Below are 21,017 nucleotides of genomic sequence, written 5' to 3' on the forward strand. Positions count from 1 at the left end.
GGAGGGTGCCCATGACCCCCTACCCCAGCTCTGGCTGCTGCCATGAGACACTGAATACCATCTGAGGTGACACCCTCCCTCCCTCACCTCTCCACCTTCCCACATGGTCCCGCTCAGGCACGGGGAGAAGCAGCAGGAGACGGGTTGGAGCCTTTGGGAGATATCAGAGCAGCGGATTCCACTGTGCCTGCCCCTCCTGCTCATTCCCACACCCTGGGCGGAGCTTCCCAGGGGACTCAGGTCTCTGAGTTGCACTACACCCTGTGGCTGGGTCTGCTTCAGGTCTCAGAGAGCCAGTAGTTTCCCTGGGACACCTCAGCGACTCTGGAAGGGTGATCATTGTCCGTGAGAACTGGACATGCTGCTGATGTTGGCGGGGAGGCCAAGGGGGAGCCTGCTGGTTGCTAGTGGGACTAGCAGTGTGCCAGCGGCCTAATATATGCTCCTTTAAAAAATATATTTTTATTGATTTCAGTGAGGAAGGGAGAGGGAGAGAGAGACAGAAACATCAATGATGAGAGAGAATCATTGATCGGCTGCCCCGAGCACACCCCCTACTGGGAATCGAGCCCATAACCCAGGCATGTGCCCTTGGAATTGAACCCAGACCCTTCAGTCCACAGGCCGATGCTCTATCCACTGAGCCAAACCAGCTAGGGCTATGTTCCTTTTTTTAATGCTCACAGCAAACCTATAAGGGAGACAATATTTTATATTGCCATTTTATAGGCGAAAAATGCAAAGCTGAGAGAGGTAAAGGGACCTGCCCAGTCACAAAACTAGTTCACGGTACTGCTGGCATTCTAATCTAGGTCTGGAAAGCTGAAAAACATGCCCTGATATGCCATATCTCCCCCAAGGCAAGATGGGAGAGGCTTAGAAGACAATTTATTCACAGGATGGCCCCTGGAGTGACACACGTGGGAGAATTCTTTGTGGACCCCCACCCCACCAATACCTCTACCCCCCACAAGGCCTGTCTCAGGGCCAATCGTAGCGCCAGTCCCATCTACAGCCTGAGGTGTCATGACAGTTTGATTGCCTACCTTTACTGCCTTGTTTTCTTTTTTAGGGATTCCTGAGTAATGGAAATTATAGAATATACGTGTTTTGGCCATAAACGGAGCCATACTGCATCGAGCTGCAGTGATAAAGCACTTCTGCAAAGAACTGCAATGCTCCCTGAGCAATGCCATCAGCTGGGGCCGCCTCTCTCAGCCCCAGTGTGTCCACAGGTAAGACAGGGCAGACCTGGGGTCTTCCCTGGAGCAATGCTCCCAGGAGGGACAGGTGAGGTGGCCAAGATCCTCTGACCCCTGTGACCCCTGTGGTAACTTCTGAGAATAGGGCCGGTTAGGTCTACTTCCTGGCACCAGTGACAAGTGACACCCTGCTAGGGCTCTGGGTTCTGGGTATGGATTGTGCCTCCCTAAAGCCAGGGCCTTACCTGCACCATTCGCTCAAACATGTGTGCTAAAGGCAAATAGGAAATGTGCACATCCGCACAAGTGGGAGCCCACTGACTCTGTAAGAAAACAGAAGGAGCCCAGGCAAGGTCCGGTCAGTCAGGTGGGCGTCTTACCTGGATCACTCTCTCAAACATGTGAGCCAGAGGCAGGAAGGAGATGAGCACATCGTCCTGTCTCGGAAAGATCACTTTCTGCAGGTGATGGGCATGGGAGACAGAAAGGAAAGAAACACTGACAGGAAGACAACAAGAGAGTCATAAAACAATAAAGAGAAAATGGTCCTGGAGGGGGAGGGCAGTGGGGAGGTGGGGGGCACAGAGAAAGGTGAGATGAGAGAGGAAAAAAATGAGAGAGAGGAGAGGGAGAGAGAGAGAGAGAGAGAGAGAAAAGAGAAAGAAAGGAGAGAGAGAGAGAGAGAAGGGGAGAGAGAGAGAGAGAGAGAGAGAGAGAGAGAGAGAGAGAGAGAGGGTGAAGAAGAGAGAGAGGAGAAAGAGAAAGAGAGACAGGGACAGGGCAGCATAGGAAGCGGAGTGTTAGGTCACAGCGCCAATGCGTCTAGGTTATCTGCCGAAGCAAGGAGTCAAATGAAGCACATGTAAACCAGCAGAGCCGAGCTCCGCAGGGAAGTCTCCTTTTGGGAAGGGCCTGTACCTCACTCCAGTCAGTCGGCGCCCGACAGCCTCTTCCCCCTCCCCACAGCTGCAGGGTCTGCCCTGGGCCCCGTGTCACCCGTCTCCCTGGGCCACCTGGGCAGCCATTCAGAGGTCTCGGCTTGTCAGCACTTTCTAGTCCTCCCAGAGAAAGGGGCCCAGAAAACCCTAGATCAGTGGTTCTCAACCTTTCTAATGCCGCAACCCTTTAATACAGTTCCTCATGTTGTGGTGACCCCCAACATAAAATTATTTTCGTTGCTACTTCATAACTGTAATTTTGCTACTGTTATGAATCGTAATGTAAATATCTGTGTTTTCCAACGGTCTTAGGCGACCCTGCTAGCGGTTCTCAATCTGTGGGTTGCGACCCACAGATTGAGAACCGCTGCTATAGAGCCTAAGACCATGGGAAAACACAGATATTTACATTACGATTCATAACAGTAGCACAATTACAGTTATGAAGTAGCAACGAAAATAATTTTATGACTGGGGGTCACCACAACATGAGGAACTGTATGAAAGGGTCGCGGCATTAGAAAGGTTGAGAACCACTGCCCTAGATTGACACCAGCTATGGCTGGGGTACACGCCCTGAACAAAGGAGGGGCAAGGCCAAGACCCAAACTGATGGTTGAGTCAGGCCTCACAAGCCACGGCCTGGAAACAGGGCCGTCAAGGGGAAGGCGGACAGGGAGCGCTGCTGTGTCCCTGAGCCCACGGCTCACAGATGGGCTGACCTCAGGGACGGGGCTGGGCGAGCGGGTCTGAGCTCAGGGATGAGCGTGCCTTTGGCTTTCCTTTGCTGGACTTCCCCTCTCTGTCCTTCTGCAGACACCTGGGCTGGCTTTTGGACAAGCTTGGACGAGATCTGGGAACCTGGAATCTGGCTCCTGGCTCCTGACCAGGGCTCTATCAAATAGCTAACTGTTTGGGGAATGTGCTCCCTGCTGCCATCTGCCACGGTGTGGGTGGTGATTTTCCTCCACAGTGGTGCAAAGGCCTCACTTACAGGAAAAGGTACATTCCTTGCTCCTGAAGCAAACGGCAGGACATTCAGATACTCACCACTTGTGGAAAAAAGGTCCTTCTTTCTTAGCCAATCAGGCCAAGATATCAAGCTTTTAAATTTTAGCTCTTCAAGGACAGCCTTATAAATCAGCAGTCGATATTGTTTCTCAGACTCTAGTAGTCCTTATACACAAAATGACTGAATGAAACCCTGACCTACCTGAACAACAACTTATTAAAGATTACTTTGTAAATAAAGGTACGCACAAAACTAGAGGTAGAACAGTTTTTGAAGTTCAAAATGCAAAAACAGATTTATGTGTTTTTCCTTCTGGGATCTCAGCACTCTTAGAAATCAATTGATTATGTATCAGGTGTGGATCATTTCAGGGTTGGGGGTTAAAAACATCTATAAAAGTGGGGTTGCTCTAAAGAGAATAGAAACTCCTGCCTGTGAAAGGCAGCCCAGATTATATTAGGTGGAGGGTGAGTGGGGGTGTGGTGGGGGGGGGGAGAAAACAAACCCAAAAAACCTCTGAGGTTTGAGGATTTCCTTGGGACCCCTGCATTAGTAAGTCTACTTTATTCACCTCTGTCACTTTCAGAAAGCCTGAGAAATCAGCCACCACGTTCCCATGGGTTAGCATTGCACCTTTTGGGTTCCCTGAAAAGAGAAAGCAAGAAGGCAAATTATTTGGAAGCTCAAGGGCGACTCCGTAAGAACAGCACCCAAGTCCGCAGTCCCAGACACCCAGCGCTGTCCACCCACGCCTCTGGCTTCCGTCCACAATGCTCCGGGGTCGTAGGCAGATGAATGCTGCTTCAGGCACCTTTATCCTGTACTTGAAGCCCACCTGGAGGCTCCCAGCAGCTTAGGCCCAGAAGGCAAGTGACACAGTGTCACAGGTGGGGTGCCTCAAGGGAGTGGCCACTTGTGACCTGAGCCTCACCCTCCTGCCTCCCTCAGGGAGCACAGGCTTCGGGCCCCCGGTCTCCTCCTATACTCCCAGCACCCTACGCTCCTCTCTGGGCCGGAGCAGGTCTTGTCTCCAGAAACCTGCAGCCAACTCTGCTGGCGGGAGACTTCCTTGCTGCATCTGGTACCTGGAAGGCCCAGGTGCGGGCCAAGCTGGAGGCCCAGAGGGCTGAAGCAGCCCTCCTGCCTGCTCCTGGGCAGGATGGGACATGGATGGCCGTGCTTTCTCATGGCATGACCTTTCACTACTACTTATGGGGAAGCCAGGGCTGACTCAGAGGACCAGAGGCCTGGTGGGGACCCAGGCCCAGCAAGCTGGGGAGGGGGGCTGGCTTGGCCACCATGTTATGTCAGGGAGGACGCAACACTGGTGTGCTGCTGGAAGGTCTGACTGGGCTCAAATCCCAGCCTGGCCTCTCACTGCCAACAAGCCGTCCCTCCTCACTTTCCTTACCTGGAAAATAGGGACAGTGATACCCACCTCAGAGGACTTCTATATGCTTTAAGGACATAGTCCATGCACAAAAGATGTTAAACTAGAAGTTTCCCCTGAGCCAGCAGATACAATAGCTGTAAAAGAGAGTGGCCAGGCCATGTGCAGAATTCCCCCCAAAATATCAAGTAAACCAATATGGTTTTTGCAACCCTCACCAGAAAGCTGTAATCAGGGGCTAGTGAGTAGAAATGAACAGCATTACACTGAATCAGCAATCATCCATGAAACAAAGAGCACGTTTGAAACATCTGCCTCAAACCATCTCCCGGCTGCCCCTTCTCACTTATTCACCCTCCCCGCTTCCACGTGGTACGAGAAGGTAGGAACCTTCACTAGCAAGGGAGAAGGAGGAACACCAGACAGGAAGAGAGGAAGGGCGGAACACGCCTTCCTCGCCAAGCCAGCAGCCAGCCCAGCCGGGAGGGGAGAGGTCGCAGGCAAGCAGACTGAGTCATAGCTTGGAATACTTGTAATTCTGAATTAAGTCCCATCATGGCCGAGAAGAAAATCTTTCCAGAATGATTCCATCACCAAAAACCACGAGCCACACGTCAGGTTCTGATCATATTTTCCATCTCTCCCCACTGAAAGAACATAGCTCTTGATGAAGCTGGGAGCTGGGACACTGGGCGTGGAAGGGAAGCCACACCCGGGGCTGTGATGCCAAGGACACGCATGGCTCATGTGCTTAACAGGGAGATGATGACCAGAGGCACAGCACAGGCTTAGACCAACGTCAAGGAAATCCAAGTGTGCGGCCAGGCAGGGTGACATCAGGCAAGAGGCCTGCTCACTGCCCAGCTCTGTCCTGGCACCAGCCACACCACTGGAGTGGGAGGTGTGGCACTAATCACCACCTACTTTCCAGCTCTGTATATCCCACTCTCCCCCCCACTGCTCTCCCCCGCTCCCACCAATCCCCACTACATTGCAGACACAAAGCCTGGGCAGCACGGCTCAGCTTTTGATTGATTCCATCGTCTGGGAAACCACTGGATGGGAGGCGTGTCATCTCCAGATGGGCAACAGCACATTTATGCATCATAAGTTCTTTTCCAGGTACAGGGGCAGCCTCTGTGACCGAGTGACCTGTTAAAAGCCTGAGGGCATCTTGAATGGCAAGGGCCCAAAGCTGAAGGCCACAGCAGTGACCTGCTCCCTAACCCAGGCAGCGCAGAGGGACATGTCACCAAAATTTCAGGTTGTGAAACTCATGACACAAAGCAACATAAACCTGAAGGGCATTTCTGAATTCTGGGTTGGCTCTGGATGTCAGCTCCTGGTGAGCGAGTGCTGTGTTACGTTTTCTCTAACAGGGCTTAGCAGTGTGTTGGAATTCTCAAACCCACTTGAGTTAATGGCAAAAAACCACCTCGAGCCCTGGCCCATGTGGCTCACTTGGTTGAGCGTCGTCCCATGCACCAAAAGGTCGCTGGTTCGATTCCTGGTCAGGGCACATGCCCAGGTTGCAGGTTCCATCCCCAGTCCAGGAGCATACAGGAGGCAATCGATTGATGTTTCTCACATCGATGTTTCTCCCTCTCTCTCCAAAATCAATAGAAAACATATTTTAAAAAAATTCATCTCGATTCAATAAAGTTATGTTGATCACAATTATCCATGTGGGCAGCAAGCCTTAGGGCTGTGTCTGTAGAAGGCATGGGGGTCCCCAGTTCACTGCCCACCAAGAGCTAACAACGAGGTGGGCCAGTCTGCAGGGAGGAGAGAGATGGCTGGAAACTTCTTGCCCATTTAGGGCGGGGCCAGTAACTCCTCACGTCATCCGATGAGATGGAGGCAGCGATGGGAAGAACACTGGGCTGGAGTTGGCAGAGCAGGGCACAGGTCCAGTGCTTCCATTTGCTGGTGCGTCTGCTGGGACAGTCCCATACCTGCTCATCTCACAGGCCATGCTGGGGCGCCAGGGGCGCAGTGAGCGGGTGAACGGGGCACTGCAGACTGCGAAAGACCGTGCCTGTGCGCACTCTGCCTCCCCTGGGAAGCCTTCGCTGTCTGTTCCCCCTGATGCTGTTACGTGTGCCCCTCTGTCAGCACCAGGCACGCAGTGCATTCATCTCCCTTGTCCTCTTCCTGACAGCCTTGACCGTGGCACCAGCTCCAGCCTGCAGAGCGCCTGCACTCCCTTTCACACACCTTCCCACCTTCTACTTGGCACCTTTAACCACCCTCAGCACAGATGAGAAACCAGGGACAGTGGTGGCAGAGGGTTACATGACTGACTTATAGCCCCCCCTCCCCCCCGCCCGGGAAGTGGCTCTCAGACACCACACCCCACACTTCTCCCGCCGTCCCTGACACAAAGACCAGGAAGCGAAGGGTAAGAGCTGCTTCTCACAGAGGAATGACGTGACCCAGCAGCCCAGCCTCCTCTGGCTCCAGCTCCGGGAAGTGGCAAGCCCCACCCTGGACCTCCCAGTCCACACCTGCCCATCTGCATCCAGCCATCCTGTGCTGCCCTGCGCTGGGCCCATGTGTGAGAAAGCACTGGGAGTAGCAGGAGGGACCCAACATCTGGAGCCAGGCACAGAACAAGGCTCAGCCCACTCCAGAGGGCACCAGAGACTTCAGCAGTCACCTGACAAGGCTGCCAGGGAAGGGTGCAGGTGGCCCTGGCTGGCGACCTGGGTGCTTCTGCTTACCTGTTGTGCCGCTTGTGAAACACACAATGGACAGGTCACTGGGATTTGGGGGCTGCAGAGGTGAGAAGAGACGTGTGTTAAAGAGACCGGATGTGGCCAGCCAGGGACTAAGAGCCCTGGGCCCCTCCACCAGCCAGCCCCTCTGTGTGCTGTGTGTGTCGGCACATCTGTGTGCCTGTGTCCTGCAGGCAGGCAAGTCCCCAGGAAAGAGGGAAAGAGGCTGGGGCATGGACATCCACCTGTCCCACCACCTCACACCCGGTCCTGCTGCCTGGAGTCTGGGGTGAAATCTAGGTGGAATGGGGCTGCAGTGGCTGCATCTAAGCCTCAACCAAAGATCTGACCTTTCTAGTGGATGAGACCCAGTTCCCTCCTTCCTTCCTACTTTCTCCCCAGTGGCTGAGGCTAGGCTTGAGAATGGAACGTATAGTCCAAGGAACTAAGCTGCCCACTGTGTCAGCAACACTGCTCTGCATCAGGCCCTGGCCCTGGCCCTGGGCACAGAGTCCTGGACTCACTGGGAAGAGCCCACTACAACTGCTTACACACAGAGGATGGATTCCCAGAGAAGGTGACATAAGTAGAGATGGAAAGACGAGCAAGGTCTTTCCAGATGAAGGGAGGGTGAGGAACTAGCCCAAACCGGCGGAGGCACGAGAGGCCGGGGGGCTGTTCTTAGAGCAGTTCTCTAAGGTGGGGCATGATGGCTTCGAGGTGGACACACACCAGAGGCTACTGGTGAAGGGCCCTGGGACATGGGGCTGTGACCTGCTCAGGCCTGTGGAAGAGAAAGCTCCTGGGTGCTGAAGGGGGTGGGGAGGCCTTCGTGGGAGGGAGGGCTGGAGGAAGGAGGCCTTGTTAGGAAGCTGGAAACCCCTGAATGGCCCCTCCCAGGGAGCAGCGAGCCTCCCTGGTGACTTGACCCTAGACAATATCACTGCGGATGGCACACAGAAAAGATGAACAAAGACAGCAGAGGCCACTAGGCCACTCGGCCCCAGGGTCCACTACTGCTTCTGTCCATCCCATCCTCTGGGGAGTTCACTACACTCAAAGGGAAAAGGAAGACGTCAGAAGGAAGAAGTTCCTGGAGAACTAAGGGTGGCCAGGGCTGGCTGCCCTTGCTTCTTCCTCCCAAACACCGGGTTCCTGTTCCAGGGCCCTCTGTGGACCCTCGCCCACAGAAGTCCTGGGCACTCCGAGTGGCATTTCCCGAGTTGCTCGAAGGCATTGCTTATCACCGCGGGGTGGCTGCTCTGGCCTGTCTACTGAGCCCTGCGCACAGGCCCCACACACCATGCTGCCCAACCAAGACCGGCTGGCAGGTGAGCTCACCACAGGAACGTGAGGATTCTGTTGGCCGCACTCCTAGAGGAGGAAAATACTGATTTTAAGTGCTCAAAAGTTGTCACTGATAATAAAATAAACAAACAAACAAACAAACTGCACAGTATGCCTTGCTCCTGCACCAAGCCCTGAAGTTCAGGATTCTCTGCCTGGACGCGGCCCATGTCACCACCTGAGTGGCCTCTCCTTAGATACACATCCAGGCCTAGGCTACCCGCCACGTTACAGATGGGGCCTGAGGCCCAGGGAGAGGCCAGGCGCTGTGCACATGCAGTGGGGCAGACAGCTTGAGGTGCCCATGGTACATCTGAACACATGCTCAGGACAGAGTGGCTGGGTGGCCTGGGCTTCCAGATTATTCAGGCCTGGAGGGGTGGATAGGGGTTGCCAGCATAGGTGTGGCCCCTAAGCCAAGGAGGGTGCAAGTACACAGGTAGAGTTAGGATCAGGGAGAAAGGAGGGGAACTGCCCAGGGGCCTAGATCCCATAGGGCAGAATTGGGGCCAGCTGCTACAGCACAAGGCCTGAGGCCCTGGAGGCCAGGATTCCCTGTGCTACTCCAGCGGGCACCAGCTGCCACTAACCTGATATCTTTGAGGAGGCCATGCACAGAAAAATCAATTCTGCTGCTTGCTCGGGGTCTGGGACACATTTGCAAGAACCTCTCCATGACTCCTAGACCTCAGGTCTACAGTCTTCAGGCTCAGGCAGACTATGACTGTGGCTAGCTGGAAATGGGGAGGCTGACACCACCACTCCCCTGCTGGCGCCTGTGTCATTAACTGTGCCAGCCACTGAGCCTGTCTCCCATAGGATGCCTGTGGGCACGGACCACACCAACCACCACCAGCCCCGTGCAGCCTGCTCTGTCTCAACCCTCACGTGGCCTGACAGCCCATGGCATCTACCCGAGGGGCAGATAATCGGCAACTCTGGCTTGGTGGCCAAATGAAGGACCCAGGGGCCTAGAGCCCATAGGGCAGAATTGGGCTCAGCTGCTACAGCGCAGGGCCTGAGGGGAGTGGGGAGGCCTACGCTGGCCCAGCAAACAGCCCAGCAAACAGCTCAGACAGAAGCAGCCCTCACCTCCACAGCCTGCATGGACTTAATGACCACTCCGCACGCCTGCCCTCTGTCTTTCAGAGCTTCCTCAAACGGGTCCATGAGGATGATCATCTTGAGTCCTGGAATCGTCTTCCTCTCCACGTGCTCCAGCAGGAGCTGGGCCTTCTGAGGTTTGTCCACTATCACGGTGCTGATGTCAGCTGCAGGGACCATCCAGGAGAGTCAGGATGTGACTGTGGGCCGGCAGCACATGCCGGGCACCAGAACCAGGGACTGTGGGTGCCACAGCTGGTGTGTAAGGAAATAGGCAAGACAGGCCCTCTGCGTTATGTGTTGTGCACAGAGGAAAGTGCATGGAGGCTGGATGGAGCCAAGGGCAGAAGGCCAAGGCATGTCCTGGAGCGGTTTCCAAGCAGGGCCTGAGGGCAGTGGGGAGGCCTACGTTGGCCCAGCAAACAGCCCTTTGCTGCTGGCTCAGCCCCTATCATCCTGGGTCAGCTTGAGATACTTCCCACCACCAGCATCTGCCCCAAGCTGCAGTGACCCACAGAGGCGGGCAGCTCGTGTGGGGGCTGGTGCAGAGGCTCCTTCTTGGCAGCTAGGCCCTATGGAAGGAGCCTGGTGGTGAAGTCTAACTGGGGGCGACTGGACTCAGGAAGCCACTCAGGGGCCAACGTGGAAGCCCCTGGTGCTCTCTGAGAGCGGAAGCAAAGCGCTTCTGACTAGTGTTAGACGGCTGGCATAACCTGAGAGGCCGAAGCCAGGGGCTGGATGCCAGTGGCAGGGCGGGGCAGTGGTGGGCTCACCTGTGTTGATGATGTAGCGGATAGCCCCAGGGCCCAGGGTATCATAGAGCGGGACCACCACCATAGAATACGTATAGCAGGCAAGCTCTGCGATGATCCACTGTGGAGACAAGTGGGTCGGGGAGTGGGAGAACAGAGAGCAGATAGGAGGGCTGTACTGCCCTGGAACCCTGGCAGCCAGGGTCCTTGCTCTAGATCCTGTGATGAGAGGGCTCTTTTCTGGCCCTCTGCATGTGGCAAGGAATCTGTGAGGCCAATGGGTTGTGCCTGCTCATGCACAGTCTTCTAGACCATGCTTGCTCCAGGGAATTCTGGGACTCCAAACAGCCCCATGCCAATTTCCAGGGCTAGCCTGGGCTTCTTCCCCAGGTTCTTCCTTTCCCCTGGCTCAGGGAGCAGCTGTGTGTTGGACTGGGTGGGGTGTGGGTGGAGCTTGGCTGGGATGTCCATTCCTGATTAGGGATAAAGCCAAGGGAGCAGGAGGGTGTGGCCCTACAAACAGTGGGAAAAGGGCCCAACCCCCTACTCCATTGATACTTTTAAAACCAGTCAAGGCAGATACTCACCTCTGGTCGATTCTGTGCAAAAACACCAATAAACTGATCTGTACATGCTTTACAATTGTGCTGGAGAAGTCCAGACCCTAGAAATTCAGCCCTGTTGGCCACCTGCACATGGATGTGGGGAAGAGATGAGAAAGCAAGGAGCCTTCAGCAGGGGAGGGAGACCCCCAGGTAGGACTCCTACAGATTGGGAGACCTCCCCAACTCCCCATGCAGGTGTCTGGCAGCCATGTGAGCTGCTGCCAGGAGTTTGGCAGACAGGCCAGGAAAGGAAAATACGACCTTCTGAGACCCAGTAGGGTGCCTGCAAGCCCCTCAAGTGCCAGGCCTGCGAGGACAGACAGAGTGGAGCCTGTCCTCTATCACTCACCTCCTGGTAGGACAGCCACTGATAAGGCTGCTTGGGCTTCCTGAAGCCAAGACACGGTCCATTCCCTGCAGAGAGAGAAACAGGCCTTGTGCAAAGGAGGAGGGTAGGGTGGAGGTGCCAGCAAACACCTAAATGGACACCCCATAGTGTGGGGTGGTCCATGGGCCAAGTGAATGCCCCCCCCCACAGCTGCCTATCAGACCTGCTGAACCCCCAGAAGGCCTAAAGTACACAAGCGTGGCATCACCCCAGGGATCAGGGAGGTCCAGGAATGGGGGCTGGCACAGGGCTGGTTCCTACCATGACCTGTGTGACGCAGCCCCAGAGAACATGGAGACCTACGGCCACCAGGCAGAGGTGGCAGTTTGCCTCTCTGCAGCCACCTCCCTTTGGCTCATACCCTGGGTCATCCAGACATCTCAGAGGCTCAGGTTCAGAATCATGCCCAGCCAGTGGCCTGGCAGTTCAAGGCTCCCCAGGGGCTGCCAATGGAAGATACAGAGTAAGGGCTGAGAGACCACTTAAGGTCAGTTAGTCCTAGGGCTGGAACAAAGCTGAGGTCAACCCTTTGGCCACATAATGCAGCTACTTCTCTGATTGGATGGGCAGAGGGCCAAGAGTGGCTTCTCTTCTCTGAACCTGGGCACCATTCATCTGCCATGCCCCTGGCACCATGCTGGCTCACCCCCCACCTGCCGCAGCTCCTCCATACCCCAATGGTCCCTCTCACCTGAGATGCTAAGCCCACGACGGAACACCTGGTACATGGTCCTGGCATCATCGTAGTAGTGGGTGAGCAGCTGAGGGCCATCCCCAATCACGGATCGCCGGGCCCCACCACTGCCCTACAAGCAAGCACAGGCCAGAGAAGCTGGCTGAGGCAGGCAGAGGCTTGAGGAGAAGGCACCAGCATGCACCAATCTGTACACAGCTTGGATACACATCCAGTTGGGGCTGGGACATGCTGTGTGCACTCATACACATAGCCTATACACTGTATACACACAACCTATACACAAGTTCATGTACACATGGCTTGTACACATTTGACCTGTATGCACCCACACACAAACACAAGCTCATGCACACAGGCCCAGTACACTGATATCTCTTTCTCTCTCTCTCTCTCTCTCTCTCTCTCTCTCTCTCTCTCTCTCACACACACACACACACACACACACACACAGAATCCGCACACCAGGTCAGCATATACAAATGTCCAGAATTTCACTGGCTGCTCATACCACCTATATTCCATTCATACAATGGAGCAGAGAGTGTTGGCTAGAGTTAGACAATCCCTGACTTTATAATCAAACCTGCCAAGGTATCCCCCTCAGCCCATCCATCATTTGCTGCTGCTATTCCCCTAGGTTGAGAATCATTTGAATGCCATCCATCATTTTCTGAGGACTAGCTAAAGGTACTTTTCCAGGAACAGAGAGGCCTAGGAGGCTGTGGAGAGCACAGAGCAGTGAGGTCCTGGGCCCTCAGTGGAGTGGATCCAGAGTGAGAAGGCAGCAAACACGGTCTATGCCCTGAACTAGGGAGAGGAGTTGGCCTCTCGTGCCTGCTCCCCTGCCATCCTGCCACCCCTCCTCAGACTCCCCAAACCCAGAACTCTCCAGTGCCACAGCTCCATCTCTTCTCTGAGCACGATTTGGGCTCCACTGGGCTGGCCTGTGGCCCGCCATCTCTTGAAACATCAGGTCTCAGGAACAATGTCCGTGAGAGCCATAAAACAGCCAAACTCAAAACCACAGGCAGCTCTCAACTGTTTTGTAAAGGAAAGTTCTGCTTGGTCGGTGTCTGCTTCCTGAGCATCAGGCCCACCAATGAGGGAAGCTGGGGACCATCAGACCTGGACAGCAATCAGGGTGACAAAAAGGACAGAGCAGGAGAGCATGCCAGGGAAGAAGAGGTTCAGGTGTGTGTGTCAGGGAATGGCTGCTGAGCTGGGTTTGGAAGGAGGCATAGGAGGCAGAATGAGGAGCGGGAAATGGTAGTCTTGCCAGAGCAAGAGCAAGTGCAAATGCAAATGCAGGGGGCAGAAGACACAAGTGCATTTGGGAAACTGGGCAATTCGTGGAGCTCCAAGTGATAAGTGGAGGCCAGAGAGACCGCAGATCAAGGCAAGGAGTCTGGCCTTTGGGTTGAGGGCACTGGGGAACAGGGGAGGATTCTAAGATGGGCTGAGTGACACGATCCAAATTATGTTTCTCACTCTGTAGCACACAGTAAATGCTACCAGGCCCTGTATGATCTGGGACCCCCTTACCTCATTTCCTACTCTCTCCTCTGCCTACTCCACTGCAGCCACTCTAGCTTTCTGAGCTCCTGGGTGAGAGGCAAGGGAGGGCTCAGTCTTCCAGAAAGGGTGGCCTTCTACACACTGTGCCCATGTGGCTCCCCCACACTGAACCAGGGCCACTCCCCATCCAGACCCTATCCAGATCACTGTCACCTCTAGCCCAGACACCCCACTTGCCACCTCACACCTGCCTCTGCCACAGTTACCCTGCTACGGCACAAACTGTCCCTACTACTGAAGACCCAAAACAAATCCATGCAGCTGCCCTCCCCCCCCGCCCCCCCGCCCGTTCCCTGCCCAGTTCATGTGACTTTGGCCTTGCTGGCCTGTCCAGGTGAGATGTCATTCTAAACTTACCCAAAACAACTCGTTTTAGTGATTTCTCTGTATCATCTCAGCAAATCCTACCTCAGCCTTAGGAAGCAATGCTCTTTTTATTACTCACTTGACTGTGGAAGAAACTGAGGCTCAGAGAGTTAACACACTGCCAAGACCATATGGCTAGTGAGAGGTACAGTCAGCCTTCAAACCCAAGGTCACCAAAGGCCATTCTTATCACCACTCTGCTAGCCCATCTGCAGCCTCTCTCCACTGCCCAGCCATCCCATAAGAATCGCCACTTCCCACAGCCCCCAGCTGCATTATCACACACCTGTACCTTTGCACACATCATTCCTTCTGCTAGAAAAGTGCCCAGAGGACCCGGCCCTATCTCTGCCCTCTCCCACCAGGCAAAACTCTGCCATGTTTATGCTCACCAATATGCACCATCAAGAGAAAAAAAGCCGGTGGACGCAGCATGGTATCATTAAAAAGGGAGTGGCTACCTATACATTCTCTCATGGACAATTGTTAACATGGTTCTCAGGAGAGGAGAACTGGGAGGCTAGGGGAAGACAGGGGAAACTTCTCAGTTTGTGTCTCTTTGTTCCTCTTGAAATGTGTGAATATCTTACCTTTTCAAAATGAATAGAATTTAAGTTCAGAAAAAGGCAATTTTTTAAAAGGCAAAATAAATTCCGTAAGCTTAATAGGAAAATAAATATCACTGGTCCTTCTGGACTTAGCTGAGAACACCCTTGTCCAGGGTGGGCCACTGCACCTTCTTCCTCTCGTGTGTCCCGGGAGGGCAGGGTGCTGGGGTGGGCTCAGCTCTGGGTCGTAGCAGCAGACCAGGGCTGGGCACAGGGAGAGTCTGGAAGGGAACAGACCTGCCAGCCACTTGAGAACTTGCTTAGGCCTCCTACTGAGGCACCAATGAGCCAAGGCCCCCATGCAAGAAGCCGAGGCAAACTAGAAGCCGAGGTCAAGGCTCTGCCCAGGGCTGAAAGTCTGGGAGAGGCAGAGGAGCATCTAGTTGGAGACCCTGCCCAAGGCCAATGAGGCTTATACTGGCTGGCTACCAGGGAAAATCAAGATTCTCGGAGCCATCTCAGGTCCAAGAAGCCACAATTTTGGCTTCTACCTTTGAGATGCCTGTCCTCTGCCCACTATTTTCCACAGCTGACTGGTGGAACCCTGCTCACCTCCACTTCCTCTGACTGCATCAGGAGATTGCATGGTGGTTGCAAGGCCTTGGGCCGGTGAGTGAACCAGTAGGCAAGGATGGCGGCCAGCGCGCCCATACTCATGAGGGTGGTGGCTGAAAGGCTGTGGAAGAACTGGCCCAAGTCGCCCAGCTCGGACAGCCGCAGCATCCTCAGAATCTCTTGTGTCTGCATCTTCTCCAGAAGCAAGAGAATGAATTCTGCAGGAAACAAGAGGCGGGTGAGGGAGAAGGCCTGGGTGTGTCCTCCCACCTGTCTTGGATCACAAGTGACACAATGATCTTGGCCAAATATACTGTGGGGCAGGCCCTGGGCTAGTGGGGTGTACAGTCTCCTGGTGCAGCACAGTATATCCCAGAAGCTGGATGCCTGGAAGGCGACAGGCTGGGACACTTAGCAGTCACACCTGATAGTCAGTCATCCAGCCAGTTTTCCTGAGAACCATATGCTCAGGCCCTGGGCCACGCTGATAGCTGCTTCCATATCTTCCAGAGGTTCTAACAGCTCTGGAGTCAATACTTTCTGAGCCCAAGGACCCAGGTGCTCTGCCTCTGCTGTGTGGTCACAGTGTTCTGCTTATCTTTGCTCCTGGGGTGTGGAGAGGGCAGATGGCTGTGAGTACACCTGGTATAGTGCCCAGATTGAAGGGGTACAGAGTCCTTCCACTCCATCTCAAAGCTCCTAGCCCCAGGCCCTGACCTGAGGAAGATAGAGAAGATAAGGGCCAGAGCCCACAGATTAGCCCTGACACCTACCTGCCAAGGGTCTTATGGGTGACACAAAACAGGGTCTCCCCAGGCCCATGCCCTGGCCCACCATGGACTCCCCTTGAAGAAAAGTTGGAGCCAAAGACCTACCAGGGCTAGAGGTGATGCTGGCATCCAGCATCATGAGAAGCTGGGGTGGGGCCCAGACACTGCTCTGCTAGCCCCAGGCTGCTGACCACTATGCACTGGGGCTCTGTACTACCTTAGACCAAACACCAGGAGGCACAGCTGTCCCCACCTGTGCTGTCCTCCCCTGGATCCCATCAGCTAATGTCCAGAGGAAAAAGGAGGTGACAGAGAGGTATAGTTGCATGACATCTACATACAGGTCTACCAGCCCTGCGAGGCCTAGCAGGGGCCGGGGGTGGGGGGTGAAGGGGAGGGAGGAGGTGGCTCCAGGCTGCCATGCACCATCCACAGGCACCCTCCGCACTGTCCCTTGACCTTTGGAAGCATGGCTGTGGTTTCCCTTCTTGGGAAACAATAAGAAACCCAGCAGCCACTCTGCAGCCATGGGATACAAGCCAAACAGCAATTGCTTGACCCATGAGGGAACAGAGATCTGCTGAACACCAATAAATGGTATTTGTGCTAAATGGTAACATCACCACACCAGAGATGAAGTCAGCGACGTGCAAAGTCATTGCAGAGAAAGTGAGTAAAGCTCCTCGGTTCAAATCCCTCCTCCTTCACTTAGAAGCTACGCAAGGTTCAGCATATTCCACCTCTCTGGACTTCCACTTCCTCTTCTTTAAAACAGGTAGGATCGCTCAGGCATGTCAAGTTTCTTAAACTGTATCTGGCATAGTTAGAGGCATGCTGGGACTAAAGAGATGGCTAAGGGGTGCCTGTCAGACCAAGGAGGCTGCTCAGCAGGCTGGTCCAAACACTGGGCAGAGGTGGCTGGGCCCAGGCACTGTGGTCCCACAGGAGTTTATGCTCTACCGATGGTACAGCAGGCTGCCTGAGTCCTGGGTGCCCAGAGGCTCTGGGTGCTCCTAGAGAGCAGAGAAAGTGAGCCCCTAGCCAGCCAGAGAACCTCTCTGAGTTCCTGAGCCAGAAATCCAGTTTTACCAGCAGCCTCCTTGAGCTAGATCAGTGCTGAGGAATGAACCTCTCCTGGCATATGATCAAATCAAGGTTCTTCCTCAGCAAAGCAGAGGCTCAGCTATGGACCACAGTGAATGCATCAAGGCAAACTGCTCTGCAGAGGATCCTGGCCAGTTGGCCACTTTGCTTCCTTGGGACATTTACTTCCTTAAGATGCAGATGAAGAGAGCAAGTCACAGCCAGGCCCACCAGGTGAATGATTTACTATACAGTGGATAATCCAGATATCCCACAAGCACTCGGGTTGGACCCTGAGCTGACTGACGTTTTACCTAGCGGCGAAACTAACTCAATGGGCTGGGAAGCCAAGCCCCAAGAAGTCCCTGCCAAGCCCCTAAAAGGTCAGCTATATGGTTCCAAAAGTTTTAGAGAAAATCCTGGAACCTCTCTATCACCAGTCCCTGGTCCTTGGCAGTTGCTCACAGACTGTAAGCTACAGCTGAACATGGGCATTTGTGGCATCTGCTGCAATGCTGGGGTTTTCACAGAGTACAGCCCAGAATGGCCAAAGTCATCCATCCACCCATTGTCCATACACTCTTTCACCTACCCACTCACCACCCATCCACCCCCTCACTCATCAATCCATCCACCCACCTATCCACCCATTCATCCACTCACCTACCCATTCCCCCACCCATCTACTCATTCCCCCACCCATTCACCCATTCATCCACCCATCCATCTCCCTACCTACCTCCCATCCACTCATTCACCTACCCACTTACCTACCCATCCACTCTCCCACCCATGCATTCACCTAGAGTCCGCACTCTCATCTAGCTCAGTGTTAGGCACTGGGATAAGCCAGATGTGGGCCTGCTTTCAGGCCCCTGGGGAAGATACATGAGGAAGCGGGCAGTGCTGTGCAGTGTGATCTGGGTTGTGATCAAGCATGAGGAGCCAGAGGAGGTGCCCAGTTCAGGTGTGGGGACTCACGGCAGGCTTTTGGCAGAGACGGAAGGATCAAAAGAGAAGGGTGTCCTAAGCAGAGGGAAGCAAATATACAAAGGCTGGAGTTGAGAGAGTTCATTGAACACTTAACAGACTCAATTTTCTATTCAGGAAAAAGTCCTGAACACATGAGATCTTATACAAGGGTCAGTGCCACAAGTCTGAAGGTGGTCTCCCAGATGTACTGAGCTTTCAGAAGTCACCAAAGTGTCACAGTCCCCAGGAGAGGGAAGAACAGAACTTGTCTAAACTTCCTGAATTCCTAGGGCTTGGAAAGCCCTTGCCTACACACTGCACTGCTGGATCCTCACAATAGCTCCCTGGACTTATTATAAAGTGGGGAACACAGAGACTCCACTGAAGAAATTACCTACCATTTACAGGTACACAGTCAGCCAGTGAGGGAGCCAGGACTCAAGCCCCAGATAACAGCCTCCCAAACCACTGCCTTGCATTGTACTGCCACCCCACCCCTGCCAACACTGCACCATCCATACCCACAACCCATGCTCCCCTTTGCAGTAGTGCTGAACCAACAAAAACCCAGCTCCAGTTCTGCTCAGAAGAGCCCAGGCCCAGGTTATAGGAGGGAGTGGGCCGCACTGGGCCATCAGAGCCTGTAAGTAGGACCAAGCCGGTCAGGCCAGTCACTGTTCTTGGGCATGCACACTCTGTGGGTGGGCTCCCTCCTGGCCTCACATCAAGAACTTGCTGTCTTCTCAAGGCTGGATCCCTCTCACCCCAGCCCACTCACCTGGGGTGATGGCAGGTGATGGAAAGGGTTTGGCCACCCACTCTTCCCCAGGCTCTTACTTAGTGCCCACCACTAAGGAGATCTCCGAGTGGCAGCAGCTCCTCTACCCTGAGGCTGGCCCCGTACCCCTCTTTGGCTGGGCAGAGATCAGAGGGTGTCATTCTCCCAGGCTCACTGGTCTTTTCAGACAGTCAGGACTGCTTGCATTTACCCTGAGATTCCCTTCAGACCTGGGAGATATTTTAGGGCAGAGCTGAAAATTCAGGTCCTCTGAGGACATGGGCCTCAGAGCCAGCCTGAGCCACCAAGCCGTTGGCAAGGAGCAGGGCAAATCTAGGCCTGGGAGTCTGGTCTCATCTCATTATATCACAGGGCCTTTGCCTGCTCTGACCTCCACACCCACTCTGTCCACCTGCAGTGGGGCTTGGTGGTCCCTGGGGTCCAGCCATGGCTGCCTCCTTCCATGCCCAGGAGGGGATCCTGGTTGCAGCAGCCTGGGGCACGGTTGGGGGGGCACCCAAGGGACCCTCAGTGGTGCTGGTGTTGCCAAGTGAGCGGCTGTGAGTGTTTGTAAATATTTACCTGGCAGGAGTACCCAGCCCTAGGTAGGAACTAGCCTCCTCTTCTACAACACAGACCAGTCCAAAAACCAAGTGGTGTCAACAGGTTGGGGGGACCTAGGACTCCCCCACTCACCATGTCCTCTGCTGACTCAGGGCACATGGAAGGTGGGTGGTGAAGTCATAGCTCTCAAAATCCAGGGAGGGAGGGCATGGGAAGAAGGGAGCCCTGGCAGAAAGCATGGTAGCTCCAAGTGACCGAGGCAAAGCCCCACTCAGAGCACCTCCCTGTGGAGATGGCCCTGGGGCCCATGGCTGAGCTTCAAGAATCCTCTGCTGGTCTAGCCTACTAAGCCCAACACTCTAGACCAGTGGTTCTCAACCTTTCTAATGCCGCGACCCTTTAATACAGCTCCTCATGTTGTGGTGACCCCCAACCATAAAATTATTTTCGTTGCTACTTCATAACTGTAATTGTGCTACTGTTAATGAATCGTAATGTAAATATCTGTGTTTTCCGATGGTCTTAGGCTCTACAGCAGCGATTCTCAACCTGTGGGTTGAGAACCGCTAGCAGGGTCGCCTAAGACCATCGGAAAACACAGATGTTTACATTACGATTCATTAACAGTAGCACAATTACAGTTATGAAGTAGCAACGAAAATAATTTTATGGTTGGGGGTCACCACAACATGAGGAGCTGTATTAAAGGGTCGCGGCATTAGGAAGGTTGAGAACCACTGCTCTAGACCTTCACAATCTAGCTCAATGGCTCCATCAGCACTACCTCCTAAACCTCTCAAACTGACGATTCTCTCCACCCCCACAGCCCCTGCCTGGTGCAGCCACCACTGAACGCAGTCCAAACTCCCACACCAGCCTCCTCACCCGTCTCCTAACTCTGATCAGTGCTTACACCGATCCCAAAGTTACTTCCCCGATACACAGATGTGATCCTATATCATGCCACTGCTCAAAAACCTCATCTGGCTCCCCACTGCAATAGGACAAAAGTCTAAACTCCTCATGCTGGCACTGAGGTCCTCTATGATCCTCAGATTCTTCCCTCCGCTCAGAATGACCACAACTTCACCTCTGTGTCAGCCTACAGTGGAGAGGGGTATTATGACGTGGCCCAGGGTCTCTGCAAACCTCTGAGGTCTTCAGAAAGGGTGGGGAAGCACAAGGCAAGCCACCAGGTCATCAAAGAACCTGCCCAACTCCCCATGACTAGCCGGTGGAGGGGGCGGGGGGAATCACCATCTCTCCCAGGGCTGAGGGTCCCCATCAAATGAGCTAGGGAAAGGGCCCCAAGGGAGTTCTGGTGCTGGACTGACCTGGGTCCAAATCCTGACTCAGACTCTTGATAGCTGTATGACTTTGGACAAGTCATTTCACCCTCTGGGCCTCACCTCAAACACGCTATGGACAGAGAGTGCGGCACCAGGCACACAGAAAGGGAAACACTAAGTAGACAGTGGTTAGCTGAAGGGGTCCCTCCATCCCTTTGCCAGCCATCAGGGCACAAACACAACTTGCAGAAGCACTTGCATTCACACCCTACCTTTTCAGCGGGCTCCTGGGGAGGCGGCTCAGC

At 54.2% G+C, this 21,017-nt stretch overlaps 1 protein-coding gene across 2 annotated transcripts in view; it reads right to left on the minus strand.

Moving 5' to 3' along the window:
• ACSL6 (acyl-CoA synthetase long chain family member 6) overlaps positions 1 to 21,017 on the minus strand; it is a 52,490-nt gene that overhangs the window by 19,890 nt on the left and 11,583 nt on the right. The window contains exons 2-12 of one of the 2 annotated variants that reach the window (XM_054717802.1): positions 15,254 to 15,474; positions 12,147 to 12,261; positions 11,417 to 11,481; positions 11,050 to 11,151; positions 10,484 to 10,583; positions 9,699 to 9,877; positions 8,601 to 8,633; positions 7,266 to 7,317; positions 3,724 to 3,797; positions 1,583 to 1,660; positions 1,448 to 1,525 (exon numbers count right to left, since the gene is read on the minus strand). In XM_054717802.1, the coding sequence (XP_054573777.1) occupies positions 1,448 to 1,525; positions 1,583 to 1,660; positions 3,724 to 3,797; positions 7,266 to 7,317; positions 8,601 to 8,633; positions 9,699 to 9,877; positions 10,484 to 10,583; positions 11,050 to 11,151; positions 11,417 to 11,481; positions 12,147 to 12,261; positions 15,254 to 15,474 (1,097 nt within the window). The remainder of the gene's footprint in view (positions 1 to 1,447; positions 1,526 to 1,582; positions 1,661 to 3,723; positions 3,798 to 7,265; positions 7,318 to 8,600; positions 8,634 to 9,698; positions 9,878 to 10,483; positions 10,584 to 11,049; positions 11,152 to 11,416; positions 11,482 to 12,146; positions 12,262 to 15,253; positions 15,475 to 21,017) is intronic. The other variant, XM_054717801.1, reaches the window with a different exon arrangement.

This window comes from Eptesicus fuscus, chromosome 6 (genome assembly GCF_027574615.1).
Source record: "Eptesicus fuscus isolate TK198812 chromosome 6, DD_ASM_mEF_20220401, whole genome shotgun sequence".
In the NCBI taxonomy this organism is placed as follows: Eukaryota; Metazoa; Chordata; class Mammalia; order Chiroptera; family Vespertilionidae; genus Eptesicus; species Eptesicus fuscus.